Source organism: Marmota monax, unplaced genomic scaffold, assembly GCF_021218885.2.
Source record: "Marmota monax isolate L192 unplaced genomic scaffold, Marmota_monax_Labrador192_F-V1.1 WCK01_AAM20220418_F8-fsc00071, whole genome shotgun sequence".
Lineage (NCBI taxonomy): Eukaryota > Metazoa > Chordata > Mammalia > Rodentia > Sciuridae > Marmota > Marmota monax.
In genome coordinates this window covers 4,702,461-4,730,033 of record NW_026695217.1, presented here as the reverse complement: position 1 = coordinate 4,730,033, position 27,573 = coordinate 4,702,461, and the positions used below count along the sequence as shown (strand labels likewise).

General features: G+C 38.9%; 1 protein-coding gene across 5 annotated transcripts in view; it reads left to right on the top strand.

The window, feature by feature from the left end:
* Ryr2 (ryanodine receptor 2) overlaps nt 1–27,573 on the top strand; it is a 596,528-nt gene that overhangs the window by 482,726 nt on the left and 86,229 nt on the right. For all 5 annotated transcript variants that reach the window (XM_058575026.1, XM_058575025.1, XM_058575027.1 and 2 more), the window contains exons 64-72: nt 6,123–6,183; nt 7,372–7,610; nt 9,050–9,131; nt 14,826–14,956; nt 18,198–18,518; nt 19,904–20,144; nt 20,517–20,604; nt 23,058–23,150; nt 26,632–26,802. In XM_058575026.1, the coding sequence (XP_058431009.1) occupies nt 6,123–6,183; nt 7,372–7,610; nt 9,050–9,131; nt 14,826–14,956; nt 18,198–18,518; nt 19,904–20,144; nt 20,517–20,604; nt 23,058–23,150; nt 26,632–26,802 (1,427 nt within the window). The remainder of the gene's footprint in view (nt 1–6,122; nt 6,184–7,371; nt 7,611–9,049; nt 9,132–14,825; nt 14,957–18,197; nt 18,519–19,903; nt 20,145–20,516; nt 20,605–23,057; nt 23,151–26,631; nt 26,803–27,573) is intronic.

Below are 27,573 nucleotides of genomic sequence, written 5' to 3'. Positions count from 1 at the left end.
ACTTTAAGTACATCAGGAACTGGGGGCCAGAGAGGAGCATTAGGATAAATGAAGACTGATGCCTGCTGGTGGTAGCTGTGGTAAGCAGAATCTGTCGGGCAGTGAATATTTACTCCAAGTTGGCCCCCCACATTGTTCCTACACCCCAAACGTTATCTGTAGTTGAAAGGTTTTTCTATCATCTGAAGGATTACCAGATCCATCTGGACTCCATGTTTGTATATATCCTCTCTGTACTTCAGAATACTTCCCAAGCACTGAAGCACCCTATCTAAGAACAAAAAGATCAGTAGTGCTCTCAGGCCTCACTCTTCTTATGGAGGCTTTGAAATCACTTTATTTTCTATTGGGAAAAGGTAACTTCTTAAAAAGAGGGGACAGGCTGTGTTACGTGTAGGTTTCTGTTGAATCAAACAGAGTGTTTTCGAAGGGGGAAAAGAAAGAAAATATCATGATGTTTAAATACAGGCATCCAGTTGAATTCTGAAATGCTTTCTGGTGACTGTAAGTTGAAGCACAGATATGTTTTGGAGATTCAGGTTGTGAATGGCACTTAGGTTGATTAGTGATAAGAATCCCATTTGCCATTCTCAAGGACCCAGTGTTGACTGGAGAAATATGACTTTTTCTTTCAATTTCTGTCCACTTTTGCTAAGTGGAAATTCTGCCTACTGATTGCCAGGCAGTTGGAAGGTGCACATGCCTTCAGCCATCTTTAGAGGCAACAGAACACGATAACTATGACTGCAGCAATGCCAGTGACAGTGGCACAAGGTGTGCCTATCAGGGCTCCTTAAGGGCTGTATTTTTTTTTAAAATATTTATTTCTTTTAGTTATTGGCGGACACAACATCTTTGTTGGTATGTGGTGCTGAGGATTGAACCCGGGCCGCACGCATGCCAGGCGAGCGCGCTACTGCTTGAGCCACATCCCCAGCCCAAGGGCTGTATTTTTATACCCAAAGATAAATCTAATGTCTTAAATGCATTTGTTCAATAAACACTGTGTGTCTATAGTGCACAGGGCATTCTCTTGGGATGTAAGCAGAGAGAAATGTGGATTTCTGTTTCTCTCCAGCACTCCACTGAGGCCAGTCTACAGACACCTGTCATTTATAATTCCTAGTTCACAGTAGCTTTTCTCCAAATGCCCACTGGCCTTTGTGCTCCACAGTCTTACCTTCCCAGTGTCTCTGGTCACACTCCTGCATATTGTAGGTTTCTATTTCCTTGGAACAGAGATCCTACTCCTTCACCTGTACCCATTTCACCCTGGCTTCCTGGTAGACCTCTTTCTCCATCATTTTCCATACCCTTCCTTGCTCACTCTGTGCTTCTGCTCTGCCAGCCTTCTCCTTCCTCTCGACTGTGTCTACGTTGTGTTTCTTTCTGCCCAGGGCCTGCTCATGCTGTAATGACCACCTGCCATGCGATCCCTGCACATACCATTTGTCCCCTGAAGTCCTTGCACTTGGAATGGAGTGAACTCCCCATCCTTCAGACTCGGGTGCCACATTACTCTCTGGAAGTCCTTCCCTGGCTGCCTCCTGCTCTAACACTGTCCTGCTCCATGCACCTTTGCTTCATCTTGCTGATGGTCTGCTTGCTGAACTAACCTCGCTGGCACAGGACCCTCCACTCTACAGGGGCTCACAGTGTCTTCTCAGGGCCTGGCAGGAGGTGTGGTTTGCATTAGGGATCTTTTCAATAGCTGAGGAATGTGAGAATGAGCCATCCAGATCCTGCCATGGAGAAGCCTGCAGTCCAATAGAGAAGGTAGAAAAAGCAGGTGCAACAATAGAGGCTATGAATCTGCAAGTGTTCTTATATTCACAGATAACCCAAGCTGAGTATTTTTTTTCTTGAGAGGTTATTAAGGAAAACGTAGTATCCAATTATTCTATAATATATTAGAATCATAATTTTAAAATTTATTATTCCTTTAAGAGGTCCATGAAAATGCCTAGGGCACTTACAGTGAAAAGGAAATGGCATGTGATTAATGACCCTCCAGATGACAATATCATTAAATTCCAGCAACAATTATCCTTTCAATTCAAGGACCTAAGAAGGCCAGCACAAAATATTTATCATTTATGGACCCTTTCCATTTTCCAATTTTCTGGTGAATTTTCAATGTTGTTGAATCCTCCAGACCCTTCCAGGACAGAGACCTCCAAGAGAACTTGCCCTAAAGCTACATTTTGTATGCAGTGATCATCACTTTAGAATTTCTTGGCTTGACCTCATAGTGATCCTAGAACTTAGCGCATGACATCATTAATGCACCCTAAAGTGCTATAAGTGTTCAACAAGATACATATATGGTTAAGATGAAGCAGGACTATTATTAAAAATTTTCCCCAGGCAAGTTCCTGATTTAACTAGTGCATCTTAATCTTACTGTTATGTTTGGAAAAATTTTTAAAAGTAAATACTAAGTAAAGTAAAACAGTGCATTCTTTCAACAGCTACCTCCCCTGATCCATACATTAATGGATTGGGTTTTCAAAGACAGTTCTGATGATTCTTCCCCACAGGTGTTTAAATGGTGACTGCCATCCTATGTCAGAGATACTAGGGAATTAGTCTATGTTTGTAGTGTCCCTAGTGATGTGCAGACTGTGCCTGTTTGGTAGAAAAGCAAAGTCACTTGAAGTAATGAGAATCTCTGAGGATTGGTGCCTATTTGAGAATTAAATGTGCCTTGACTTTGAGCATTTAATGGTTCAGTTTTATTCTTCCCTGTATCACAGACTTCAGAAGTGGTGGTCATTGACAGTGTTCAATTTTTCTCTCTCCTTTCATAATTTTGATTGAAATTTATATCTGCTAGCATAATTTCATTCCACATTATTAACAAGGGTTCTGCCGAGAAAACTCATTCCTTCAAAGAAGAGAATATAATCAGACACCATTTGAAGAGCTATGTTAGAAAAATAGAGACGAATAATTAGAACAACTTCAATCGCTCTTTCCAGGGGAGGAAAAGGCAGCATTGTGAGGATCCTCTGTATATCAGATGACCAGGCAGAAGTGGTTCATGATAGTTGAACTTGAAACAGCTTGATCTGAGAACTCCTCAGTTACAGATACTATATCAAAAACAAGATACAATTTGGGATTTAAACACTGCTCATTTATATTGGATTTTTAACTTTGTCATTTTCATCATTTAGTGAGCTCTGTTACGAGCACAGTTATGTTCTTTCAGACCCAGTGTTGTCTGTTGTCTCTAGAATCAGACCTGAGTTGTGATTTTAATTATGTACATATGTGCCCACACACATTTACACATACATGTTTGTAACCATGTTTATACATAACACAGTCTTAAAAATATATGGAAAAAACTTAAAAACTTTTTTTTTTTTTTTTTTAGCAATTAAGCAATTACTTGAACATAAATGCATGGAAACCCATCCGCCCCTCCCTGCTCACTACACTGCTGAAGCTTATGTGAACTGTGAACGGGGCTTTAACACCTGCCGGGCACTTGATCTTATGGAAAGGACACTGCTAAACTCAGCACAGTGCACAAACAGTGACCATCTGTAATAACCAACAGCAGATCAGAGAGGATGGGACAGAGAGAGCTATGTGTTTTAGGAAGAGAGAGGGGGACAGTTGCATAGGCTGGCTCACAGCTTTGTCCCCTTCGTGCTCACAGCACCCTCTCCTTCTCACTTTTCATACTACATCTTTCTTACCTTCTATTCTCTCAACCCTGGGAGGCCTGGGACCTTTTTCCTTCTAGACTTGGCTAGTGAATTTCACTCAGTTTTCAAGTTACCTGTTTCTGATGTCCAGATGTGTAGCTCCAGCTGGGTCTCTTCCTTGAATTGCAGAGTTTCTTATCAACTGCCTATTCTGGGGCTCCTGCTGAGTCACTATGCTTTATATATCTCAAGCAGGGAGCATGCACCCCACTCTTCTTTCCCCTTTCCTGTCTCTAGGGGATTATATGGAACTGCCATTCCCCCAGTTGTTCAGGAAAAAGCCTGGGCATTATCCCTGACTCCCTTCCCTCTCAGGTCACATTCAATCCATAAGCAAGTGCTTGTAATCTGTCCTTAAAGTCTTCACCATTAATATTCAAATTCACCAGATTCAAGTTCACCGCCATGGAAACTGACTGAGCTCCTGCAGTAGTTCCCTGACTTCCACTCTTGTTCTTGCAGAGTTGCATATGCTGCATCTCTGGAAAATATAAATCCTATTAGCTCCCGTGTTGTTCAAAAACTAACAGTGTCTACCTGTTGCACCTTTCGAAGACCACTGTGAGTGCAAAGCTCCAGGCCTTCCCAGCTCTCCACTTCACATCCCCTCTGGCCACTCCGATGTCCTTGCACGTGCTGTTCCTATGCCTAGGGCCTCCTCCTGGATATATGTGTGGCTTATCCCCTCCTGTCATTGATATCACTGCTCAAGTGCTACCTTGAAGAGGGGTTCAATTACTCTAATCCCTATTCCCTGAAATTATGTATATATGCACACACACACAAACACACCCCTAATCATACATATATACACACTTAAGTATATAGATATATGTACACATATTTTGTGACTTGATTTACATTACATATATACATACCCAAACATATATTTCTGGTACTGATGAAGATATATATACACACACACACACACATACATACATACACACACACACACATATATATATACATACACACACGCACATGTTGTGACTTGATTGAGATTTTATATACATACACACATACACCCACATATATACATATAGTAGACATATACACATGTATATTTTGTGATTTGATATTATGTTACATGCTAATTTTTAGCTTAATGGTTCATAATCTATACTCCAACTAAACCCAAGATGATAAGGATTGTATTTTGATTGTATTTTATTAGTTTTAGAGTATCTGGTATTTAATGCTTGTTGGAATAGTTAAGGGCTGCAGTAGAAGTCCTAGGTTTGGCATCTGCCAATACATAGGGAGATAACAAATTTTGCCTTTCTGCTCATTTTTCTTCCTTAGTATCAAAAATTCTGAAATTTGAAGTACAGAGTAAATGAGACATTTTCTTAATAAACTCATAATCTCAGTAATAAACACCTTACTCTTTTCATATATTCATCATGCCACTAAATCATATCACTAAACTGGCTTACTCTTAATTGAATCATTATTAATTTCCATGTGTATTTACATGATTTATTTTAGGATGCTTTTTGTACAAAGGATATGACACATTCAAATGTTATAAAAAATTCAAATAGGAGTTGTCACCCTCAGGACCCAGGAGATGATTGTGTGTGTGTGTATAAAAGTGATGAAAGTATAGGAAGAACTAACAATATCAACTATATTTTAGTGATCAAATTACTATGTTACTTTGGATTCATTGTTTTATTTATTTACTTCTTAGTATACCTGCCACAAAGCAAAATATTTGCAGTGTTTGTATCACTACTAGTTCTGTTATTCCTGATAAAATAGTCAGAATATGGGATTCTCCCATTACTTACAGGAAGAATCTGTCCCTGTCTGTTAAATATCTTATCGGAATATTGCTTAACTTTTTTGACTTCTGATGTTGTTTATGCAATGGTTTGGTGCTTCCTTTTTGCCAAAGACCAACAAAATTCAAATAAGTTCATCTTCAGTCAAATTCAGACATTAATGCTTCTTAAAACAATTGAATGAAATAAGAAAGCAGAGACACCTGGGTCATTAAAACAGAATTAAAATGTTAAACTTTTAGCCCATCTCATTTCATAAAGGGTATGAGCTAACTTTTAAAGTTCACATACAATATAACTTAAAAATAAAATGAGCTAGCATGGGGAGGGAAGATTCTGGAAGAATTCAGTTGGAAACCCTTTCAGCTTTGTGCAGTGCTTTGAATGCTTCTGAGCATGTCGGCTATTTCATGAGACATGCTTTATTGCTTTCCTACTTACATTTGCATAACCACTTTTAAGCAGAAAAACTGCATGATTTTAAACTTGATTATTAAAGTCTTCAGTTGAATTTTATTAGTGAGTTGTGCTGTTGACTAATTTTTGCAGTACAAACATTGATAGCAAGTCGGGAAGTTCTCAGGGCAGTTCATACAGTGCCTTGTTTCCCCTTTAGGAAATGATGCAACGTCTATCGTCAACTGTCTCCATATTTTGGGTCAGACTTTGGATGCAAGGTAAATGGATACACTTTTGTCTAAATGAATCCATGTAATAATTACATATAAAAATGTTAAGAAGGACCCAGGGTCTTGATTTTATTCTTTGGAATTGTAATAAAGACTTAGATAAAGAGAAAGCCTTTTGTAATTTACTAATAGTAGTAGTTTATGACTATACTCAGATTATTTAAATTTCCAGTAATTTCTGTAGCAGCTTAGATCATAACTGAAGGTCAACTTGGGAATGTAATGTGAGGGGAAAAATGGTGAACTTGTGGCTTTAGAGGCCTCTTGTGGCTTTAGAGGCCTCTGAGTCTCCAGACATGGTACTTGTGTTTAATGTTCATAACAACATTTGGCTTTATAGAAAACAGGACAGTTTAATTTTCTATTTGTATTTGAGAAAGTTGTGCTAAAGATTGCACAGTAAGCACATGGGTAGACAAACTCCCACATTTGAGTGTTTTCTACTTTACTCTTATGTTAACTTGACTGAAATCCAGCATGTGAACCAAACGTAGCACCTGTTTATTTAGCATGAATGAGCTTGCCGTTAAACCATGCATTTAGTTCATACAGTCTGCCAGTTAAATCTAAATAAAGTTTTTAAATGTCAGCTACAGAGAACATTCAATGGTATCCTTTGCTTATCCATTCCCATTTTCAGGTTTTACTTGAGGTGTTTTCTGTAATGAATAAAGAAAGCAGACACCCTTTTGTACCTCTACTTCCTACTAAAAATAGTGCCATTAGGGTGTTACCTCTGTAGCAAGGTCAGCCTTCACTGGCTTCCTTAGAGAAGACTCCAATGCTACCCCTGAAAGCACAATCTATTTATAGTAGATGACTTAGCTAGCTTTAAGGTTTCTTCCATACTCAGTGCCTCAGGATGTATTCTCCTTTGGTTGGATTTGGGATGAACTACCTGGCTCAGAAGCTTCATTGTGTTAGTTACAAAACCACCATCTCAGTGTTGAGACCACTAATGGAACATGTCAAGCTTAGCAAAGCCTTTTGCTCTGAGGTCCTTCATGAAGCTGATGATGAAGCCAGTTCACTGAGCAGTGTTCCTGTCACTTTAGGCATACTGAAAAAACATTTTGGAGTTGATTTAAAAAGGGTTGATAGGTGGATGCCTTAGTGGAGAAGTTGGGCTATGTTGGCTGCTGTGGGCAGGTGCAAGTCCCCCTTTTGACTCTCTAGGACTGTGATGAAGACCGGCCTGGAGGGTGTGAAGAGCGCGCTCAGGGCCTTTCTGGACAATGCTGCAGAGGATCTGGAGAAGACCATGGAAAATCTGAAACAGGGCCAGTTCACCCACACCCGGAACCAGCCCAAAGGGGTTACGCAGATTATCAATTACACCACAGTGGCACTCTTGCCCATGCTGTCGTCATTATTTGAACACATTGGCCAGCATCAGTTTGGAGAAGATCTAATATGTATGTATATCTATTACTTAGAGTTTCACTTTTGAAAAAATATAGTCAGAAATTATAAAAGACATATCTGAGTCATTCAAGCACTGCTTATACATTAAATTTTTTTTTTGCAAATCATTATAGATTGACATTTGAATTATAGGAACCATTTTTATAGTGGTAGAACTCTGGATCACATGGGTTTGCAGAGAGGACCAGTATAGTATTGGTTAGGAACAGTAGTGTCTACATTGTTGAAACACAAGATTCCAAATTCTATTTCTGCCTTGCCTCTCTAAATGTTAATTTTCTAGTGCAGTTGGACCATATGACATGCCACATTAACTGCTTTTGAATTGATTCTGTGTAGACATGGAGTGTTGCCACAGGCTGCACTACCAACACACATGAAGCTACTGAAACCAAGCCTGTCTAAATTATTACAGCACTAAGGGGACTCAACTTTGATTTTTAGGTTTTGGTCAGTATTTATGAGGGATTTAATCAGATGGTTTTGGATATAATTTGTAGTTTTAAAAAATTCACAGAATTCCCAAGAGTAAGCGGAAAAAAATAGCATGAGAGCTGACCTAACTTCCTGCTCTGATGCTGTGAACGTGGGACAAGAGGGAGCTCTGAGGAGCACAGCCACCTGCACCTACTCTCCGTGGAGCTTCCTCAGACCATGGCAATGTTGTGTAAAAACCAGTTATTCAGGGGCTGCTGCAGGGACCTGCTGCACAATCTTGATCTTAACCAGTAGGACACTGTTGGCAGAGCAGTGTGCCGGGGCAAGTAGCCCTAAGACAGGGATTGAGTCTTCAGGCTTCGTTGCACCCACTGGGAACAGTAGCAGGGTCTGAACTAGGAAGTCACAGTTCTTAGACTCCTTTGCCTTTTAAACTTGTCTTATGGGATAATAGATCATCTATAAGGTTTCTTTTGCTTTTCTAGCATTAGAAAATACCAGAGTGACATACTTATGCCTTAAATATCAAGTAATTTGGGAAATAATAGTCAGTTCCCTCCAATATTCTCCTTGTCAGTCATTTAAGAGCATGGTAAAAGATACAGACTTTATGTACTTTTGAAACAAGTGTCAAATTCTACCTATATCCCCTGTCCTTCCAGATATTCTTAGGGTTAATTTTATTCTTAGAGAAATCCTTTATTCTTATACCCAGAGAAAAATTACAAATTGCTTCTAAGAATATTCTGGGTAATTGCATTGTGTTCTTGAGAATATTTTCATTTCCCTTAAAAAACAACAACAACAACAACAAAAAAAAAAACAACTCTGAGAAAAAAGTTTTATTTTTCATTTTTATAAATCCGTTCTTATTTTGTTCTTCTAAATGTTAAAATATATTAGAATGTCTTAAATAGGGATTTTAGCCTGAACTTTCTCAGAACAATGTGTAAATGTTTTGTTGGTGAAGTGTGATTCTCTTTTCCCTTAGTGGAAGATGTGCAGGTGTCTTGTTATAGAATTCTAACTAGCTTATATGCTCTGGGAACCAGCAAGAGTATTTATGTGGAAAGGTAAGAATTTAAGAATTTTAAAATTTAACTTTTTAATAATAGCTGTTTGATTTTAGGATATTTCATTTTATAACTTTTTCCTTTCTTATGCACTTGACTAGAGTGTCCTAAATTCCTTGAGAGTTATTAGACAATCTTTAAGCTAAATAAGAATTGATCTAATAAAGGACAGTAGAGTTAGGCAAAAAAGTAAAGCAATAATGGCAAAGACCATTTTTAACATAAAGTTTAAACAGAGTGCTTCTGAGGCTTATGTAAGAATCTGCTAGTGCACTTTCTCACTGTGTATCAGAAATACATAGTGGCCTAAATATAGGCAGTTTATAAAACCAGTTTTATTTTGTATGTTCTCAAGTTTCCAGAGGAAGTTGTTTAACATTGTCAAATGCTGACAGGTAAAGTAAGAACTGAATTTAAACTTTGGTAAGAGGGCTGGGGCTGGGGCTTAGCGGTAGAGCGCTTGCCTAGCACTTGTGAGGCCCTTGGTTCGATCCTCAGCACCACATAAAAATAAATAAAAAGATAAAGGTATTGACAACTACAGCTAAAAAATAAATATTAAAAAAAAAACAAAACACCAACTTTGGTAAGAAATGTCCATGGACTAGATAAGAAAAACAGAGTAGGCTAAGACATTGTGATAGGTTTAAAACTGAATGATGTAAAGCCTCCCCAAATTAATATTTTTTATTAGTTATGAGCTTAAAAGTCACTTTCTAACAGATGCATCTTGATTCCCTGGTTCTCCACATTGTGGGCGTACTCAGAGGGCAGATTACACCCAGCCAGTATTACATTACCAGTTTACATGTTAGTTCTTGTTTTCCCTATCAGATGCCAAGATCTGTGGTGTTAGCTGACAGTTGTGTTCACTGCTGCGTCCCAGCATCTGGGTAGCTGGCATTTGGTTAATATTGAATGAGGGAACACAGGCTTGAAACACTAAAGCTAAACTGGGAGCAGGAAACAACTAGAATAGATAATTGCATTTTTACTTGCTACAAAGAGAGTGCAAACATTTTAAATCATAAAACTGAGAGAGGCTGTATATGAAATAATTGATAGACTTGATTCTGTAAAATGTCAAAATTCCCATGTCATTAGGTACTCTTGGTGCATTGTGTTTCATAAATGAGAATGATAAAAACAAGAACAATGTTAAAAAGTATAAAAACAGGGCTAAGGATGTGGCTCAAGTGGTAGCGTGCTCGCCTGGCATGCGTGCGGCCCGGGTTCGATCCTCAGCACCACATACAAACAAAGATGTTGTGTCCACTTAAAACTAAAAAATAAATATTAAAAAGACGAAAGAAATTAAAGGCATAAAAATAGGAAAAGAAGAACTTAAATTATCACTATTTGCGGAAAACATGATTCTATACCTAGCAGACCCAAAAGGGTCTACAAAGAAAGTATTAGAGCTAATAAATGAATTCAGCAAAGTGGCAGGATATAAAATCAACACGCATAAATCAAAGGCATTCCTGTATATCAGCGACAAATCTTCTGAAATGGAAATGAGGACAACCACTCCATTCACAATATCCTCAAAAAAAAAAAACATAAAATACTTGGGAATCAACCTAACAAAAGAGGTGAAAGACTTATACAATGAAAACTACAGAACCCTAAAGAGAGAAATAGAAGAAGATCGTAGAAGATGGAAAAATATACCCTGTTCATGGATAGGCAGAACTAACATCATCAAAATGGCGATATTACCCAAAGTTCTCTATAGGTTCAATGCAATGCCAATCAAAATCCCAACAGCATTTCTTGTAGAAATAGATAAAGCAATCATGAAATTCATATGGAAAAACAAAAGACCCAGAATAGCAAAAACAACTCTAAGCAGGAAGTGTGAAACTGGCGGTATAGTGATACCAGACTTCAAACTATACTACAGAGCAATAGTAACAAAAACAACATGGTACTGGTACCAAAACAGGTGGGTGGACCAATGGTACAGAATAGAGGACACAGAGACCCATCCACAAAATTACAACTATCTTATATTTGATAAAGGGGCTAAAAGCATGCAATGGAGGAAGGATAGCATCTTCAACAAATGGTGCTGGGAAAACTGAAAATCCATATGCAACAAAATGAAACTGAGTCCCCTTCTCTCGCCATGCACAAAAGTTAACTCAAAATGGATCAAGGAGCTTGATATCAAATCAGAGACTCTGCGTCTGATAGAAGAAAGAGTTGGCTCCAATCTACATATTATGGGGTCGGGCTCCAAATTTCTTAATAGGACACCCATAGCAAAAGAGTTAATAACAAGAATCAACAAATGGGACTTACTTAAACTAAAAAGTTTTTTCTCAGCAAAAGAAACAATAAGAGAGGTAAATAGGGAGCCTACATCCTGGGAACAAATTTTTACTCCTCACACTTCAGATAGAGCCCTAATATCCAGAGTATACAAAGAACTCAAAAAATTAAACAATAAGATAACAAATAACCCAATCAATGAATGGGCCAAGGACCTGAACAGATACTTCTCAGAGGAGGACATACAATCAATCAACAAGTACATGAAAAAATGCTCACCATCTCTAGCAGTCAGAGAAATGCAAATCAAAACCACCCTAAGATACCATCTCACTCCAGTAAGATTGGCAGCCATTATGAAGTCAAACAACAACAAGTGCTGGCGAGGATGTGGGGAAAAGGGTACACTTGTACATTGCTGGTGGGGCTGCAAATTGGTGCAGCCAATTTGGAAAGCAGTATGGAGATTTCTTGGAAAGCTGGGAATGGAACCACCATTTAACCCAGCTATTCCCCTTCTTGGACTATTCCCTAAAGACCTTAAAAGAGCGTACTATAGGGACACTGCTACAACATTTGTTCATAGCAGCACAATTCACAATAGCTAGACTGTGGAACCAACCTAGATGCCCTTCAATAGATGAATGATAAAAAAAAAATGTGGCATTTATACACAATGGAGTATTACTCTGCACTAAAAAATGACAAAATCATGGAATTTGCAGGGAAGTGGATGGCACTAGAGCAGATTATGCTAAGTGAAGCTAGCCAATCCCTAAAAAACAAATGCCAAATGTCATCTTTGATATAAGGAGAGCAACTAAGAACAGAATAGAGAGGAAGAGCATGAGAAGAAGATCACCACTAAACAGGGATGAGAGGGGGGAGGGAAAGAGAGAGAGAAGGTAAATTGCATGGTAAAGGAAGGAGACCCTCATTGTTATACAAAATTACATATAAGAGGAAGTGAGGGGAAAGGGGAAAAAACAAGAGAGAGAAATGAATTACAGTAGATGGGGTAGAGAGAGAAGATGGGAGGGGAGGAGAGGGGGGGAGGGAAGGGGAAGGGAGGGGGGATAGTAGAGGATAGGAAAGGCAGCAGAATACAACATACACTAGTATGGCAGTAGGTAAAAAGTGGATGTGTAACCGATGTGAATCTGCAATATGTATATAGGGTAAAAATGGGAGTTCGTAATCTGCTTGAATCAAATGTATGAAATATGATATGTCAAGAATTTTGTAATGTTTTGAACAACTAATTAAAAAAAAGAAAAAGAAAATTCTCTCTCTCTCTGTCTCTAAAAAAAAAGTATAAAAACAGGAGAGATAACAGGCACGAGGTTAACCATTTAAGAAAAAGGTTATTACAAATCAGCAAGAGAAACACATCAGGAGAAAAGGCAGTTTGCACACCTGAACACAAGTGGCAAATGAAACGTGAACAAGAGTGAACAGCTTGTAATGAGGGGAGGCACTTGAGAATAAAAATGGGATCCCATATTGTAACTGCTATATTTGTAAACAGAAGAAAAAGATAGTTGGAAATAAGATTTATAATCTGATTACAAAACTTGAGAGGGTAAAGTGAGTCAATCCTGTGCAAAGACAGGTATCATAATCATTTTAGATGTGCATGGCTTACCCCTAGAACTTGGAGTCCTGGCACCAGAGTTAATGGAAATAAGTATAAACACAGGAATCTATGAGAAGAGGTCTAGCTTTTTTTTTTTTTGTTAATGGAAAAGAGAAATAACTTACATATCAAAAATAGTGCATTACTTCAATAATTTGTAAAGCTTCCTTAGTCTAAAATATTTTTTAAGCATAAAAACTGCATGAAAATAGTTTAATTCAAAAAGCACCTAAAATTTTTAAAACATCAGAGTGAACTCCATTACTTTTGTCCACTGATCTAATTGCCTATTTCTATGTAATTCACCTTAATTAGTATAGCTTTGTAAGTTTTAATGTTTGGTTGTCTAAATGAGTATCCTTTCACTAATGTTTCTTTCACTTTAGAATCTCAGTGGCTAGTCTCATAGGTTTATTCTTGAAAATGAGCTTTCAAATTATTTTGTCAAGATTGATGAAAAGAAAAATGTGCTATAATTAATTATTGATTAATTTTAGGAGGCTTTACATCATTCAGTTTTAAACCTATCACAATGTCTTATTTAGCCTACTCTATTTTTCTTCTCTAGTCCACGGACATTTATTTCTTACTGAAGTTTAAATTTCAGGTCTTACTTCACCTATCTACAGCATTTGACAATGTTAAACAACTTACTCTGGAAACTTGAGAACACACTATGCTCACAAAGTCACCTGAGGACACTGTTCTCAGAGCATAGTGTGTCTTCAAGGAACACATCATTATATGGTATTTTTTTTCTGTGAAGAATTTAAACTTGGCTGCTAAGAGAATTATGCAGTGGTTCTTCAATTAGATCAATTTTATCAGCTTTAATGTATTTATGTAAATTCTTTTATGTAGATCATAATATGTTAAACTATTTCTCTTATTATCCTTTATTTAATAAACAAGTTAATGTGCCAGGAAAGCCTTGGATTAAGTTGATTACCAACAGAGAAAGAATTTATATCATTGGCAGGGGAACACATTGAATCCTGGCCTGTCCCAAATTGATTGATTATAGTGTGATTTTTTAACTTCCTTCCCTTGTAAATGATAAATCAGTTTTACATGTTATCAATACTTTTTAGCATTTAGTATGTCTTAGCATTGCTTTTGTGTAATAAATTTGCAGGGAATGCATTATTGTGTTAGTGCTTAGTTTTTAATTTGTCCTGAATCCAGTTATTCACCTAGCAAGAATTCTTTGTTAGTAAGTCATTTTATTTTAAGGTACTGGGGATTGAACCCAGGGGCACTCTATCACTGAGCTACATCTTCAACCCCTTTTATTTTTTATTTTGAGACAAGTTCTCACTAAGTTGCTGAGGCTGACCTCTAACTTGTTATCCTCCTACCTCAGTCTCCTAAATTTCTGGGATTATAGGTGTGGCTACCATGCTGGGTTCAATAGATCATTCTTGAAGGAAGGAAAGGAAGGAGGGAGGAAAATGTTCAAAGTTGAAGGGGAAGTGACAGAGCTTTTCTTGTTTTGTTTTGTTTTGTGTATGTGTGTGTGTGTGTGTTTTTTAATCTTCTGGCCTTCCCTCTTTTTAAATTCTTTTTTGCTAACACATAGTTTAGCTTTTATTAATTTGCAGGGATTTTGCTTTTGAACACGTGATGTTTCACATTAAAGAAATTGGATGTGGGGATTCATCTTATTAAGTAGCAATCCTAGTGTCCCTCTGGTAGGTTGGATTTGCCAAGGCTAATGTTCATGTGACTTCTTCAGCCATTCACATGGAAGACATAAAAAAATAAGCATTTTCCACCTGCAGGCAGCGTTCTGCCCTGGGAGAGTGCCTGGCGGCCTTCGCAGGTGCCTTTCCTGTTGCATTTTTGGAAACACATCTTGACAAGCACAATCCTTACTCCATCTACAACACCAAGTCTTCCCGAGAGAGAGCAGGTAAGGCAGGGCGTGCACAGTGCTTGAGAGCAGAAGCAGAACATGACATCATGTGTTGTGTTTTCCTAAAGTGGTTTTCCCAGGGTGATTTCGGTCAAGGGTCTCCATGGCTCTTGTTTCTGAAGGGCTGGTAGTTGGCATTGTGGGTTTTTTTTTTTTATGTTGTATACTGTTTCCCTCATGTTCCTGAAACAAAATATGTTTGTTCCCAAGTAAATGAGTCTCAGAAAAATCAATACCCTCAAGAATAAGACCAAGTGATCAGCAAATATGGAAAAAGGAATTGGGTCTGTTTTCCAGTTCAGGTGTCCCTTGCAGTCATTCATCAGGGCCTCCTTGCTCATCCCATCTGTGAATTCGTGCCTTTCACTGTTCTTCACCCCCCAGATATGTCGACCTCATTTTATTTCATATGGGTTTTTCAGATAGTTTAGTTTAACTTTTATCATTAAAAAAGCTAAAAAACATGGTCATGTGTAGCTAATAAAAAAAAAAAGCTAAAAAACATCAATTGAAGACCCTTGGTCAACATCTTGAATTTGCCTAAGTATCCACGTATACTTGATGTCCACACAAGTGTCCCCTGCTTCATCGCTGCCTTCCCTTTGGGAAGATATGGTGATTTACCCATAGAAAGCCTTCAGTGACTGTTGCTGAGGATGTCAGTGATTGGTCTTTGGAATCTAATTAGAATTATTAACTAGCTTTTGAATTGAGTTGGACAAGCTTTAAATAAAAGTGGATACTATATATTCTAGTCAGTGCCTTAACCATTCAAAGCACAATTCCCAAACCCCGAACATTACACGTGTGACCCCTCATAGGATCGTCTTCTGGTTGATTTCCTCTGATAAAATCTCTGGTATCTGGTTGCTTAATAGCCCTAAAGAGTTCTCAAATGCACATCTTTTTCTTCATGGGCTTGTTTCTGTGTAACTGATGTGTGTTAATGGGAGCTGTTGACTAGTTATACTGATTTTTATAGTGGATCTCATCAAATAAAGTACCTTTTAATGTATTGTATGATTTTTAAATTATTATTATAGTGATGAATATAGTAGCAGGTGAAGCTAAAGACAAATATTTAAATGTGCCTTAGTAATACTTTTCCACATAATTTCTATAATACATTTGTAATTAGTGAAAAATGGTTAATTAATCCTCAGTGTAAACACATAAAAAGTTGTCTCATTAGGGCTTTTTAATTCCTTAACACTTTTGCTATGAATCAAGCATGAAACAATTTATTATCTCTTTACAGATAAGAAATATACAAAGCAGGTAATTCATTTGCTTAGTTTCTGTAACAAATCATCTGCATAACAAGGCACAGGAATTGAATTTAATGATTTAATTCAACTTTTAGTCAGCTAGTGGACAAGAATTTTGTGATGTGCATGGGGGTGGGTGGAGGAGATGAGATAGAAAGATCAATGAGATTTGATTCTTTCCCTGGGGAGTTTCTCTTTGCAGTAGGGGGGGGGAGAGAGTGGTAAGTGTGATAGAATTGGGAATAAATAGCCCTGGGGACACAGAAAAGCAGTTTTAGTTGAGAACAGCTGGGAAAGCATCATACAGCAGATTCCGGATGAGTCTTAAAATTGGGGAGACCAAAACTCTGTTACACGGGGGAAACCGCAAGCATTTTGACCTGGCTGGAGAGAGATTCCAGGAGAGAAAGGGTGAGGGTGAAGGAAGAGAGAGAACCCAGGAAGGAGCAGGCAGGCTTTTTGTCAGGAAAGGGGAGTGGACTATCCTCCAACCTCAGTCTTTTACTGTCCTTGAAAATGGAGTAGCACAAATAGATTTGCACTTTGAAATCCATCCTGACAGCAGTAGGATGGACACCAAGAGCAGCTGTCAGAGAGCCACGGGGCTGGTCCAGAGGCAAGGCCGTCAAGCAAGGCCCCTGGACGGAGTAGATGAGGAAGAAGGTCTTGGGGGATTGCCTGTAGGTAGGGTCCTTTCAGGTGTGAGACCAGGGGCTCTTGTCACGTGGAGGTTCTCCCAGGTTTGCAGCTTGGCTGGCTGATTCGATGGCGTTAGTGCATATTCAAGAGGCAGGTTGGTGAGGTAGTCGCTTTTGACCAAAATATCTGACGTTCACAACGCAGAGGAGGAAACATTTATTTTGGCTCATGGCTTCCAGGGTTCAGTCCATGGTCAGCCTACTCCGTTGTCCTGGGCCTGAGGAGAGGCAGAGCATCATGAGGCGAGGACATGGCAGAGGAAGCTGCTCACCTCATGACAGCCAGGAAAGAGAGGTGGGGGCAGAGGAAGAGAGGGAAACCAGGGACAAGATAGAATTCCCCCAGTGACACACCTGCCTACAGTTACCACCCATTCAAACAAATAATCCACCCAATGGATAATCCACTGGTTAGGTCACAGCTCTCAGTGTCTAATCATTTCACCTCTGAACTTTCCTGCATTGTCTGACATGAGCATTTGTGTGATGCCTGATATCCAAACTACAACACATGAAGAGGAAAGGAAGAGTTTAGATTTAAAACCAGTTTCGTTTGGCTGCTTTTGAGACTTCCAGAAAAAAAAAAAATCAAGAAATCTGGCACTGAGACTTATGAACTTGCAGCAGAGGCCCACAGGAGTGCCAGGAAGTACCTAGACAGACATGCAAACTGAAAAACAGAAGAAAGCCCAAGGTAGATGGCAAAGAAACCACCATGTGAGACTTCAGCAAGGAGAAGAGAGTGAGGGTTCCACTGGCACAATTCAGGAGAGTCTGGGTCCATTGCCATTAAGGAAGAGGGGTCTTAGGAAAATAGAGTTTGGATTTAAACCTCTGGAGCCTTCTGGGGAGGAGTCTTGAGCAAGGGCCCTGAGGTGGGAAGGGCATCCAGGATGCTGGAAGAACCAAGACCTGGGACCACAAAACTCTTTCTCTGAAAATGGGGAATGGTGGAGCACGTGGGACCAGATGCGGGCAGCTGGTGGGCCTGGGAACAGGAGGCTGGAGGAAGAGGCATTTGTGCTCCTTATTTGCCCTGAAGAAAGAGGAGCAGCTGTGTGCTGACCTAGAGGGGGTTGTGTTGGGGAAAAGAGCAGCCCTGACCTGGCTGCCATGGGGGGAGGAGGAGCCAGAGGAAGGATCCCAAGGCTTGCTGAGCTGACGCCCCACAGGGATGGTTGCTGCGTTGATCATGTTCATGGCAAAGAATGGAAGCCACCCTCATCTTGTCAGTTCTTTTATCACCAACCATTTCTCTGTGTGTTTCCCTAGCACTCAGTTTGCCAGCCAGTGTGGAAGACGTTTGTCCAAATATCCCATCTCTAGAGAGACTCATGGAAGAAATCGTGGAGCTGGCCGAGTCTGGCATCCGCTACACGCAGATGCCCCACGTGATGGAGGTGGTGCTGCCCATGCTGTGCAGCTACATGTCACGCTGGTGGGAGCATGGGCCTGAGAGCAACCCCGAGAGGGCAGAGACCTGCTGCACGGCCCTGAGCTCGGAGCACATGAACACGCTCCTGGGGAACATCCTGAAGATTATCTATAACAACCTGGGGATTGATGAGGGGGCCTGGATGAAGAGGTTAGCAGGTAAGAAAAGGGAAGAATATATCCCTAAACTGTTTCATTTCCAAGGAGATTTGAACTGAAATATTCCTGTTATAATACTTACTGCTGTTTTTTCTATGCTTGGAAATATTGTTTCTGTCCTGCTCTTCTTTAAAATGGATATAATCAGACATTGGGTAACTTTCCACAGTTATTAAAGTTTTTCTGATTTGTCAATTTCCATAAGGTTAACCAATAAGCACACTAAATATTGATTTTGCTACTCAGTAGGTAATGATTAGGCAGACAAAGATAAAACTGGATTTTTAATCAACTCACTTCAATCATATCCAAAGGGAACAGGGCAAGTAAACCAAATGATGTCGAGTATTTACAGTTTATCTATCATTGCAATATTTATACTGAAAGTAATCTACCCAATGACCAGAGTGTGGTTAAAAAGTTTATGTATGCTTTCATACCAAAACATTATAGCATCTTTAAAAATTCAGGTTTCGCCAGTGTTATATAGCTTAGGAAATGTCCATGATGTCACGGAGGGTAAAAAGAAGAGTTGTTAAAAAATGAATTCAGAATAAAATAGATGTAATACACATTTATGAATTTGTTCATTGATGAAAACACCAGGGGCACACACCAGTGCCTTATTGACTTAAACAGGTGATTGTGGTTGATTCTAACTTTTCTTAATAAACATACCCAATGTATATATTACATTTGGGGAAAAATTCCTTTTAATAATGACCTGTTCAAGTTTGGAACTGTTATTAACTCTAAGTGCTTCTAAATAAGAGAGCATTGTTTTGTGTAGTTTAACCCTTCCATAGGCGAACATGTGATAAAATTAGAAAAATCTGTGCAACCTTATAACTACACAGTGGAGGGTATCTCTCTTAAAGAAAGGGCTGCAGAAACCTTTTTCATTTTTGAACTTGTTTGTGTGGAAATAATTAATTTCCAAAGTAAGGGAGATATTTTACTGTTCAGAATTAGCTGTCAATCTTTTTTAGAAATAAGGAAGAACATTGAATTTAACTCAGTAATTATTATTAGTTTTTGTACCAGGGATTGAACCCAGAGGTGCTCAACCGTTGAGCTACATCCCCAGCTCATTTTTATATTTTGTTTAGAGACAGGGTCTTCCTCAGTTGCCTAGGGCCTTGCTAAGTGGCTGAGGCTGGTTTTGAACTAGTGATCCTCCTGTCTCAGCCTCCCAGTAATCATTTTTGAACACTAACTATGCAGGTAGGCTTTGAACTAGAAGAAAGGCTGGGACCTGGACTCTGTTTGTCAGAAGCCAGGTTCTGGGAGAGAAGAAAGTTCGGTTGTTCTCAGTTGTCATAACCACCTGTCCTCCTGTGAATGAATGTTTGTACAAAGCAGAATCCTGATGTCTGTCTTCACAGTGTTTTCCCAGCCGATTATCAATAAAGTGAAACCTCAGCTCTTAAAAACTCATTTCTTACCACTGATGGAGAAACTCAAGAAAAAGGCTGCCATGGTGGTGTCTGAGGAAGACCACCTGAAAGCTGAGGCCAGAGGGGACATGTCGGAGGCCGAGCTTCTCGTCCTAGATGAGTTCACCACACTGGCCAGAGACCTCTATGCCTTCTACCCTCTCTTGATTAGATTTGTGGACTATAACAGGTACACTCATCAAAAGTAGCCATTTCCCCAATCCGTTGACAACCCCTCTACTCACAGATCCTATGAGCTCTCTACTAACTGCTTGGCCAGGTGTTACCTCATGGTTGTAGCATAATTGAATGTTTATAGGTAGGTTAATCTTCACCAGGCATCTGAAATTTAAGATCAGAAATCCTACTTTGAAGTTTTCTGCCTTTTGTATGTGAAAATTGGCAGTTGGACACTCATTTACATATTTTTAAAAGTCACAACTGTACTTGAGATTTCCTGAGCTCTGTGGTCAACATATTTAACTATGGGAGGGAGGATAATTTTTTAAAAAAATAACTTGAAGAGTAACTGAAAAGCCACTGCATGTATTGTGTGATCCAGGGCCAAGTGGCTGAAGGAGCCCAACCCAGAAGCAGAGGAGCTTTTCCGCATGGTGGCCGAAGTCTTCATCTATTGGTCCAAGTCCCATGTAAGTGTGATGCTGTCGACAGACAATATCTACTACTAGAGGTGTAGGGGCTCTATAAACATAAACCAGCCACTCGGGAAATATCTGGGGGGCTTTTTCTCAAACTTACACTCTAGGATTCATTGGACAGCTGGGGAGAGAGGGGAGGTGCCCTTGCAGACCTTGAGGGAACATAGCCTACTTTTGATCTTTGAAATTTATCTTTGAAAATTAACAGATTTTTAATGGCATTGCATAAAAACATTTTTAAAATTTGTTCCTAAATCTGAGTGTGAGATTAGCATTACTTGGAGCTGTGCCATCTCACCTTTGGTTTTCCCTGTCTCTGGGCACTCCGCTGCCTCCTGGCGGTACTGGTGTCTGAGTGCCAAGACAGGCTGGTCTCCAGGGACCAGCTGCCTCCTCTCCTTGTTCGCATCACATTCTCTTTTCTGTAGGAATTTGGCTTTTCTCACATTTTAGAATCATTTGTCTTTGGATATAAAGCTTTGCCAGGAATCCTGCTGATGGAATTTCTGAAGTGCATCTGTAGTGCATTTTCATTTTACTTTGTATGTTACAGAACTATTTTTACATTATTTTTCAGATTTTTACATCTGAAAAAAAGATCTTAATCATAGAAAGAATTTTAGAGCATTCTCTCAGTTATTTCCAGTAATAAGCAGCATAAATATGGGCATTTGTTGTGGTACAGAATTACTCTAATGCCTAGAATTTTCATATCAGTTATGATTTTGTGAAACTTTGTAAGTGGGAGACAGTGAAAGTAAAATCAAAACCTCAGCTTGTTTGATCAGCTGAGGGGGGTCTTTGCAATTTGCATTATCAGATTGTTGGACAGAGCAAATCATTTTGAACATGTAATATTTCAAAATTCCTACTTAATAGGATAATCAATATTATTTCTTGCTTATATCTGAGGAACCTTGTCAAATTTAATAAAAATTTATAAAATGTGTCACACAGAAATATTAAGTGAAATAATGGCTCTGCTTACATGTGAATTTGTATCTCCACATTGAAATTCTTCATCTCTCTTGTCATAATAAATTATTTTAGATTTTTTTTATGTTCCTCTAGGTAAAAGCCAGTGACCTCTTATGTTATATATATTATATGTTATATATATATTAAAGGTCTGGGTTAGATAATTCCAGGATTCTGAAAGAAAACTTCAGAAGAAATCAGTCCATCTTCAACTGCCAAAGAGCAGCAACGGGTTGGGGTCTTTTACCTTTCATTTCCTGTATTGGGTCACTCCACCTGTGATGCCCAGTGGACAAATAGGAGTTTCCCAGGAATAAATCACTTAAGAAAACTGAAAACAGCATTTCTAAAAAACTTATTCTTTTTAGTTATAGATGACAATAGAATGTATTTTGGTAGATTATACATACACAGAGTATAACTTATTCTATTTAGAATCCCATTCATGATGTTATACATGATGAGGAGTTAACCCACAATTAATTCTACTGTCTTTCCTACTCCCTTCCCCCCTCACTTCCCTTTATTTTCCTTTGTCTAATCCATTAGATTTCTATTATCCCCCTCCCCAAACTCTTTTGTTTTGGGTTGGCATCCATAAACAATTCAGCCTTTGGTTTTATGGGATTAGTTTATTTCATTTAGTATGATAGTCTCCAGTTCCACCCATTTACCAGCAAATGCCATTTTTTATTTTAATATTTCATTGTATATGTATACCACATTCTCTCTATCCATTCTTATTGAAGGACACTTAGGTTGTTTCCATAGCTTCCTATTATGAGTTGAGCTGCTATAAACATGGATGTGGCTGCATCAATATAGTATGCTATAAATATAACATTTTTTTCCTTGGGGAATAGAGAATATGCAACTATATCAATCACTAAAATACAAAAGAAGCTTCTTGAAATTTATATGCAAGACATAATTTTGGAACTTAAAATCAGCAAGTTTTTAGATGGATGCCTAGGGAAAAAAAGCAGAATATGCTTTTTAATCTCACATACATATTTAAAATACAAACCTATTAGTATGTGTTGTGTTCATCCCCAAATATTTAATGATTTTGCCATTTTTTTGTGTTTTCAATTTAAGTGAATAAAATACTGTAATGATATTTTAAAAGTATCTGACAGAGTAGAAAGTTGCGCTGCAGCTATGTGTCTTTTACCTCAGGAGGCAGTACCTGCGGCTCACCAGGGAAACTTGGGCCGCAGGACCCATCCTGTCACTGGCTGACCTGTGGCTTAAACTTTCTGAACCAGGGTGCCCCTCTTTAAGACACACCTGCTGTCTGTGGCTTCTCTGATTGTGAGCCCTAGCTGCACCCCCTCATTTCTTTCTTGATAGGTTGTGCATAAATTAATACCCGTTCCTGAGAAACTTTTGGTTCTTGTGTGACCTCTAAGTACACACTCCTTTTCTAAGTAGTTAAAACTGAAATTTCCTTTGCAACTTCTTAGAATTTCAAGAGAGAGGAGCAGAACTTCGTTGTGCAGAATGAAATCAACAACATGTCATTTCTCATTGCTGACACCAAGTCAAAGATGTCCAAGGTATTACTGCGATGTGCTTCATTGCTCTCTCCTGGGTGGGTGGTACTTGGATTTGTTTTGGAGATTTATAACTGGACTCTGATGGAGTTGTTAATGTTATTTACTGATGAAAACACACTTACTGTTTTAGAGTTCCCAGGACTAGTTTGAGTCGGGTCTAGTAAGACACACAGACACAGACAGGACTCACAGGAAGGAGGAAGTTTCTACTCACATGTCCCTAGAAGTGGGGAGCAAACCTTGCAGAGGAAACACAAAGACTGCAGCTGGGGGATGGTGGTCCGGAGCCTTGACTGTACTTTCCAAGGGAGGCAGGGTAATCAGCTGTCGGACTGGCTCATTGCTATACTTTTCATGGGCTCTGGGGCATCCCTAGTTCCCCTGTAGCTGGCCCTGGCATGACTCAAGCAAGTGGATAGTCACCCAAGCATCAGATCTTGGAAGTGCTGTTGAAATGTAGTAATTTGCCCTGATTATTTAAAGTGAGGTTCACTTTTGTAATTACCATGTTTACCATATTTTTTAAAAAGTCTCCTTTTTATCTGGCTAGTTCAGTGTCAGAATATAAAAAATCTCCTTGTAAATCCCCACTGAAAGTTTATATGGTAAATATAACAACAGAGTAAAAAACATACAATAGAGTAAAAAATGTGCTCCTATTTAAGGTGTGTCACAGGATAGGGCTCAGCTTTGAGAGGAGGTGACCATGAGTGCCCACTGCCACCTTGTAACTGCAGAAGCTCAGCTACCCCTGAACCTGCAGTCCATGTCAGGAAAGGGATTCGGGTTACTCCCCGGCCAGCTGGTAGGAAGGATCTCAGTGGTGTCTATGGAGTGCCTCACAGATGGCAGGCACCCAAAAGAACCAATATTGCTGTCCTCACAAAACCAAAACGTTAATTTTCAAGTGAATACCTACCACTCATACGGGTGATGAGCACTGAGATAACTCACCAGAGTGGGAGTGGGGAGTGGATGGAACGGTACAGGATTGAACTAATAAGTGAGGGCTTCAGGTTGGCATTGGAAAGTGGGTATTGTCTAGGTGGCCCATAAGGAGAAGTTGAAAGAGGACATCCCACTTCATGCCAGGTGACTGTTGGGCAGAAGGCCAGCTGCAGCTCTGAAGAGTGGCCTACTTGGTGCTGTTCTTCTCCTTTTCTATTAAATGTAGGGCTATTTTTCATATTTGTATGTGAAAAATGTGAGAGAAGAGGGCTCAGTTTTTTTCACTTTCCTTCTTAAATATGACCATATGTTGGCCATGTTATTGCATGTTCATATTTGATCCAAATGTTGGGCAATAGACTGAGGATGAAGATAGTGTACAAAGTCAGTAATTCGAGCAGTCCTTCTTAAGTTCTCAAGCAGCTCCTGTGGTGAGGCTGTCTGCTAGTGCTAAAGTCACAGAAGGGACAGAGCAGGTTTGGCCAGTGCCCTCACAGAACCCCATGTTTTGGGGAGGAGACAAGCAAAAGGCCAGCTGTATATATGTATAACAGGATATTTGATTGGTTGTAGATTTAATTTCTTTATACTGTGATTTCACCCATGAATATCCAAAGATTTGCTACCCTTTCCAGTTGTAGATTTCCTAGGGGATAAAAAGCAAGATTATTATGTGAGCTTAAGTAGAATCCCTTTGCCTAATGTTTCTCACAAACTGAACAATACAGTGTCAATTTTACAGTTGATTTAAATTATTTTTATTACCAGATCACTTCAGTAGTTATAAATATCAAACCAGGTTGCTGAGTACAGCAACTGAAAGCAGGAGAATCCCAAGTTTGAGGCCAGCTTCAGGAATTTAGCAAGACCCTTTCTCCAAAAAAAATAAAGGGCTGGTAATTTAGCTAAGTGATATAGTACTTCCCAAGCTCTAGATTCAATTTCCTGGTACCACACACACACACACACACACACACTCACACACACACTCACACACACACTCACACACACAATAAAAACAAAAATCAGTATGAGCTCTTTTTTCTTATATAACCTTGAGACCAAAAGAAACGTATACAAGTTAGAAATCAAAGAAAACTCCAGCGCTAATGATATTCAGACTTTAATATAGTAGGTTTGCTGAAAATAATAAGTACTGAATAGACTATTTGCATTTTGTATCAATTTGTTTAATTTTTAGGATGATGGTCCTTCATTTGGATAATTAGTTTTATTATGTTTTTTTCATTTCCTTTTCAATAAAGAGCTCATTTAAAATTACTGATACATTAATTTTATGTATTAATCAATTTAATAGTACAAATAATTCTTCATTTGTTTTTTTCTGATAAATTTACTGAGTATAATCTTTTACACATTACTACATATAAAAGTGAGATCCATGCATCTCTTTGGAACATAAATATGATGCTTATTTCTGTGGTTCAGAAAATTACATTTTTGATATGTAATTGTGTATTATAGTCAGTATTATATAAGCTGCCATTACTATATGATGGAACGATCATTTCACTACTTTGACTATGCTAAAAACTTCTTTAAACATCATACTGTGATACAGTTTGCCTTCTTTTGAGTAAAGAAAATCATTTGTATGTTAAAATTTTCCTTTGTTTTCTCCTTAGATAGCCCAAAACTATTACACTATCATTATTATGAAACTGTGTTCCCAGTTTGAGTTATTACTACAAAAAAACTGCATGAAGAAGTGGATGAGGGCAACTGTTTTAATTTTGATATCAAAACATTCTTAACATAAATACTCACTTCCCAGTGAAAATCAGGCTGTCTTTCAGGGTGACCTTTGGCACCAGTGTAGTCCTCAAAGGCATCACAAGAGCCCTGAAGTATCGTGGCAGTAGATTCCCTTGTAAGCTGTTCACCCAGCTAATTATGACTGGTGATGAAGTGCTCACTGGCCTATCACTTCCATTTCTAAAGATAGGAGTGGAGGCTCTAGGGAGACAAGTTTGCAGACCACGTAAAATAAAAGTGTATTTTATAATAGTTTTACATGTACCATACATTTTGCCTTTTTATATGTGTGTATATGGGTATATATATATATATAAATAGTATGTGTATGAACAAAACATACCATATATATGTGTGTATCTGCATAGCAAAGCAAGTATTTGTCAAACCAAACAAACACAAAAACCCCCTTTTTAGCCTCAAATTTCTTTCTCTCTTGCACTGAAATTAGAAAATATGCAATTTCTGAAATTACCACAGAATTCTCACATCTGCCTCCCTCCCACCGTAGTGTGCCTTGCTCTCCAAAGATTACATGCATGCCAGGGATTATAATGACCTAGGAACCTGAAAGTAGGACTTAGGAACTAAGATGCTAAGAAGGGAAGAGAAAAATGTCCCCAGAATAGTAGGACTTTTAAAACATAAGGGCTAGCACAGAATGAGAAAGATAAAACAATGATCAAGTCGGAGAAGATTTGTGGTTGTGCCTGGGGAAAAAACAGGTCCTGGTCCTGGCACTTCTCTTTGTTCCTAGGCAGCTGTTTCTGACCAGGAAAGGAAGAAAATGAAGCGCAAAGGAGACCGCTACTCTATGCAGACTTCTCTGATTGTAGCAGCTCTGAAGCGGCTCCTGCCCATTGGGTTGAACATCTGTGCCCCTGGGGACCAGGAGCTCATTGCTCTGGCCAAAAATCGATTTAGTCTGGTAAGCTGCCTCCTCTCCATTGGTAGCAATCATCCACCCTGCGGACTCTCAGGTGTTTCTATTCTTTGGCTTCCTGCTCTGTGTCGGTATTTCATTTGCATTCAGTGCTTCATTAAGCAGCTTTTCTGCACAGATTCTAGGACTTAAATCAAAGACTGTCTCTTTCTTTCTTTTTTTTTTTTTTTGAGGTCATTTTTATTTCTAAGTTGGTCAATCACCTGCAGGGCATATTCAGAAACCAAGCAGAAAAGACACAAATCTCTGGTAATGAAAACAAATGGATTACATATGAACTCATGTATAAAATTTGTGATGAGTGGAGTATTCAAATTTATGAAAGGTGATTTTTCAGTGTTAGAAGCATAATTTATCATGCCCACGGTGCTTAGCTAAGGTGTTGACTTTTACACTGACAGCTGCTGTCTTCTGCAAGCATCAAGATTTATGTTTTCAGGATTCTTTATGTACTCTGATGTTCCTCATCAGTATGCAGAGAAGGTTGCAATTTTTCAAAAATATACCTTGAAATGACTATTTTATGCTTACATAAATTGGAGGACATGTCCTCCCTGCCTAGGTTCCTGAGAAGAATCTGTAGTGCACCTCTGAGCCTAGCGGATGGAGGGGCGGTTTTGGCAGATTGGGCCACAGAGGTGCAGCCCTGTTGACTCTTGTCTGGTTCTGCAGACACACAGTCCTTGCTACTGCTGGGTCACTGAGGATGTTGTGAGGTGCTATGATTGCTTTCTGGAATTTGGCAGAAAGCTGTGG